The sequence below is a fragment of the Clinocottus analis genome, unplaced genomic scaffold (genome assembly GCF_023055335.1).
Source record: "Clinocottus analis isolate CAN_PGR_092001 unplaced genomic scaffold, fCliAna1.0.p SCAF_1, whole genome shotgun sequence".
NCBI classification, from domain to species: domain Eukaryota; kingdom Metazoa; phylum Chordata; class Actinopteri; order Perciformes; family Cottidae; genus Clinocottus; species Clinocottus analis.
Genome location: NW_027175820.1, coordinates 3,815,588 through 3,820,649, shown reverse-complemented (window position 1 = coordinate 3,820,649; position 5,062 = coordinate 3,815,588). Strand labels below are relative to the sequence as shown.

General features: G+C 43.2%; 1 protein-coding gene across 1 annotated transcript; it reads right to left on the bottom strand.

The window, feature by feature from the left end:
* Positions 1–315: 315 nt before the first annotated feature.
* Positions 316–4,793, bottom strand: LOC137784548 (uncharacterized). Its single transcript, XM_068575320.1, has 2 exons — positions 4,057–4,793; positions 316–406 (listed from the first exon to the last, which is right to left on the bottom strand). Exons 1-2 carry the CDS (start codon positions 4,791–4,793, stop codon positions 316–318), a joined length of 828 nt encoding a protein of 275 aa, XP_068431421.1.
* Between the last annotated feature and the right edge of the window lie 269 nt (positions 4,794–5,062).

The following is a 5,062-nucleotide window of genomic DNA, read 5'->3' as shown; positions in this document are numbered from 1 at the left end:
ATCTGTCAAGTAATTACACTCATTTCAGTCAAAAAACCCTCATGTTGTAGACACATGTTGTCTTTGGAATACGCTTTTAACTCCCAAGTCTTCGTCATTGTTTAGCATCATGCAATATTTATCCCGATGCCAGGTTGTCTACCACACATCCTACAGCTGTCACTGTCATGCAGCTAGCTGTTTGAAAGCTGTGCAGTTCACCAGTTTAACAGCTCGTGGAGAGTTCACAACCCCTGCCCTTACTTTGGCACTCTCAAGGCATCTATCCCCGTGAAAAAACGACAACAAATTCTCCTAGCGTAGGCGCTGCATGCTTTACCGGTTTCTGTAAAAGCGAGTCTTAGTGAGCAGCAGCAACAGGATGTTGGCGAGGAGGTTGCGGAGGTGCTGCGTGTCCGCCACTCGTCTGACAGGTATGGAAAAGAGTCTCGGAGGGAAGCGTGGCCAACAGGGATCTGAAAGCCTTCAACCGGGATCTTGGACGGATCAGAAAACTAAGCATACCCCCCCATCCTCCCCTCATTGCTTATCAGATGTCAGTACAAAGCACACACGAGGAAACGTCGGTATGTGATCCTGGCCGTGCATGCGTGTACGAGAAATAAGAAAAGTGTGTGTGTGTGTGTGTGTCAGAGAGAGAGACAATGAGGGAGCAAGAGCATGGCGGTATGGAGCCAGCATTGTAGCAGACATGATTACGTACCTTGATCTTTCCTATGGCAAGAACAAGACCTCAATCTCTCACTATCTTCCCTTTAATCAAATCCCTACCTTTTTTTTTTGCCTCCCTGCCACAAAACTGTCACAGGCTGGAAATAAGCCCTTTCCTTATCAAAGAGCCACGGGTTCAATTGATTTCTAGGCCGGGAGAATTTGTATTCAGAAACTTTGAAGCACAAAAAAAAAATAAAAAATGCGGGAAGAGAAAACACCTGCATCCGCCCATCAGGCAAATTACTTCTGACTTTTAATTTATTTCGGCAGGAAATGGAAAGCTACATCCTAACCACAGTCAATAGGAGGACGGGCGGGGGGAGAGGTGTAATCAGGCGGCTCACCAACTCCAAGGCCTCCATCCTGTCACTTTTAATAGCCACTCAGACCACACAATCTGCTCGGCCTGATATGCTCAAGCCATCCCCATAGCCGCAGCCATCTCCGCCTCTTCCTCCTCCTCCTCCTCTTCTTCCTCCTCCTCCTCCTCCTTGTCCTTCCTAATAACAACTGAACATTTCTACACTTCCCTGGTGCCCCACATGAAACAAATCACAGCCAAAGTACTTTCTACCTTCCTTGTATCGCTGTGGTTGGTAGATTTGAAAAAAGGGGATGGGGAGATTGGCATGTTTCATTTCCATTCTGAGTGCCATTCCTGGCTTTGATACAAGGAGAGATTGGATTTAAAGTTGCCAACTGGGCTTCACGTCCAGTTTTGGCTTCGAGTCTGTTTGGCAGCGCAATAGCACATTAGTTTATAGCTCGTATTTGCCACGCTAAAGGATGGCAATGGAGCTCTGTCAATTTTGTATAGATGATTTGTTAGGTTCATGGTCCCCAGAAAATCAATCATAATGGCTCTGGTGAACTTTGGTGATCCCCTGACTTTTCCTGTCAGGTCAAAGTTTTTGGGAAAAAGTTTGTCGATGGATTGGCACAACATCATCAACAGACACGCTCCCCAGTTAATGTAGTCTATCTCTGTGATCTTTGGATTGTTCCTCAAGCTCCACCATTGCAATAACATCCATGGTTGAGAGTGAACAATCAGTATTTTATTGTCATGGTCAGCTTCTTGGCACGCTAGTGTTAGCATTTAGCTCAAAGCATTCGTGTGCTCAAGGACTATTATTCAGGTTTTCTGGATGAATGTGTCTCGGTTGTGTGTTACTGATATCACATCCTGTAACTGATACTAAGCAGAGTAAAAACCCTCGAATCTGTGAGTGCTCATACGATTGGACCAGTCCTCACTTGGTTTGGTCCAGCAGGTGAATGCATATTGGCTCGTCCCGAGTGTCCCTGGCTTCCAGATCAAGTTTTATCTACAAACCGCTTGCTCTTCCAGCGCCTAATGAAGCTCTCTGAGAGGAGATTAAATTGCAGAGAGGAACAAAACAATAACCATTACCAGTCACCTTCATTTTGATTCATCCGTTAACATACTGAGCCGCTGCTGCTGCTATGCGGCAGCCCCAGCTCACTGTGCGATGTAATGTTAAAAAAAAAGGAAAAAAAGCAGGAGGTGAACTTGTGATTAAAACTGTCATGGAATGAAAATATGTGAAAAATAGACACAATCTGTGCTGGGCTCATATTATTTACTCAATAAAAGATGCATAGAGTGGAGCGGTGAGTTTGACATTGTTGTTAGAGAGGAATTCAGTTTGCTGCCAATTTAAATGCACAGTGAACATGTCGCAAACGTGTTTATCGGCTCTTTCTATGAGGGCCGTCTGGACATAATGCATCATCTATAATAGTGCAATGCTGCCTAAAGCTCAGGGAAAACGCCAGACCTTCAGCAGCTTCTAAGATTTTGACTCTGGTGGGGGATACTGTATGGTGGTTATCATACAGAACATATTCACGTGGTTCTTCCGTACGGCAACTCATCTCCCTTCGTCCCCGAGATCAGCAGAGACTTTAACCTTGTGTTGAAGACGGATCTGCATCCAACACCCAAGTGTCATCCTGTTTCAATCAATTGGCTCTTTTTACAAAGAGATCTCAAACGGCTTTTAACCGGGTTCCAAATAGAACACACTGATACAGGATCCAGTCTGCTGGCAAAAACTGGCGCTGAAATTCAAGATGTTAAGATCTCCATTGAAAATGTGTGAACTCATCAGTCTCGCAACGGTCTTCCTCCTCTCCTTTGAATACAGCGGCTGGGGATCGATCGTCCATTATTCTTGAATTTCATTATGTGGGAAGAACAGTATCAGTAAACAACATCATACAAAGTTTACGGGACAATAAGAGGAGTGTGTGAAAAGGCCACCTGGATGCTCTTTTACTGCTCGTACACGCTGGCTCAAGTTGCGTTCATATATAGCTCAGTTGTTTGTTATAATCTATAAAACAACATTTGCAAGACTAATTCATCTCACTGAACCGTGATGTAGATGCATAAAAGCCAAGGATAACAGTCGGTCATTTAAAGTACAGGAATGTAATAATATAATTATATCTCCAAGGATGTAATGAAATAGTATTCTGTAATCACAGTACTCAGAAGCGCACCTGCGCAATGCTGAAGGTCTTCGTGGAGATGCATGGCTTTGTGAGGTAGTGAGCGTACTATAAATGAGCCTTAGATTTCACTGCACAACGTCGTTCGAGAGTTGTCAATTGTATGCATTGATGTAGTTTTACTGCTGTCAAATGTGGCCACCATTCATTTCAATTTATCAAAAGTTGTCTCTGTTCGTTGATTCGCCATTCAACGTGGAAGCATGTGCGGAAACACACACTTTTTTTAATCAAGAAATCAAGGTTGAAGTCATCCTCTAAGTAGTTAGTCTTTAAGAATGTTTATATTACGAAACGCTTACCCGTGCATTCAACGGTTAATGGTAAGAAACATGCTTCAAGGAGACCAAGCAAGGTCCCTGAGGTACATGAAGTAATTCAAATAAGGAAAACTTTGGTTCTCTTTAACACTGTTTGCTCCTCACCGACATAACTTCTGCTTCTATTCAATTCAATGCACATTATTTAACGTTTCCTCATGCAACAGTTTGAATCATATCTTGCGGAAATTTAATTGTCATTTCTCATGCGTTGCCCTCTGAATGGAAGAAACTGGTGTCAAAATCCTACTTGTTACGTAACTACAGACTTTTCTTAATACACGTCTTCACAGGAACAAGTCGGTTAGGTTTAGGCAACAAAACTGCTGGGTTAGGTTTCAAAACAGATTGTCGTTTGGGTAAAAATAAGTACAGAAGTGCCGTTGCGAGTGCCCAAAAACATCAAAAGTGACTTCTCGTTTCACATGGGAAACAAACAGCGGCCAACTGGCTAAAGCACTGCTGTTTGTTGGACAACATGTACATAATGTTGAGCAACCTGTCCATGTTGTTGGGAAACCTGTCCATGTTGTTGGACAACATGTCTATGTTTTTGGGCAACATATCCATGTTTTTGGGCAACATATCCATGTTGTTGGGCAACCTGTCCAAGTTGTTGGAAAACATGTCCATGTTTGTAGACAACATGTCCATGTTGTTGGGCAACCTGTTCAAGTTGTTGGAAAACATGTCCATGTTTGTAGACAACATGTCCATGTTGTTGGGCAACCTGTCCAAGTTGTTGGAAAACATGTCCATGTTTGTAGACAACATGTCCATGTTGTTGGGCAACCTGTCCAAGTTGTTGGAAAACATGTCCATGTTTGTAGACAACATGTCCATGTTGTTGGACAACCTGTTCAAGTTGTTGGGAAACCTGTCCATGTTGTTGGACAACAAGTCTATGTTTTTGGGCAACATAGCCATGTTGTTGGGCAACCTGTCCAAGTTGCTGGACAACATGTCTATGTTTGTAGACAACATGTCCATGTTGTTGGACAACCTGTTCAAGTTGTTGGGAAACCTGTCCATGTTGTTGGACAACATGTCCATGTTTTTGGGCAACATAGCCATGTTGTTGGGCAACCTGTCCATGTTGTTGGACAACATGTCCATGTTTTTGGGCAACTTGTCCATGTTGTTGGATGGCATAATCATGATGTTGGGCAACTTGTCCATGTTGTTGGACAACATGTTCATGTTCTTGGGCAACCTGTCCATTGTCCTATCCACCCTGTGTGGACTATTGATGTCTTCATACTTCCTTTCATGAAAACCTTATGGAGAATACATATAGGAATCATTTCTGTGTAATATCTATGGATTACGACGCATCCATTTTTCATGGATATACGCTGGAACCAGCCTACGTCGTGACACGCCGAGTTCAAGCAAGTAACTCGGAAGCCTCTGAACTGTCACACGCAGTTTCATTAAATTAATCACAAATGAAAAAAGGGGGAAAAAACACGCGATTCTTTTGAAAACAG

What these genes read in the sequence shown, in the direction of transcription:
- LOC137784548 (XM_068575320.1), bottom strand. Translation starts at nt 4,793, where the DNA reads ATGGACAGGTTGCCCAAGAACATGAACATGTTGTCCAACAACATGGAC. An exon ending in GACAGGTTGCTCAACATTAT is followed by an intron (nt 407 to 4,056) that starts GTACATGTTGTC and finishes CATACCTGTCAG; the next exon opens with ACGAGTGGCGGACACGCAGC.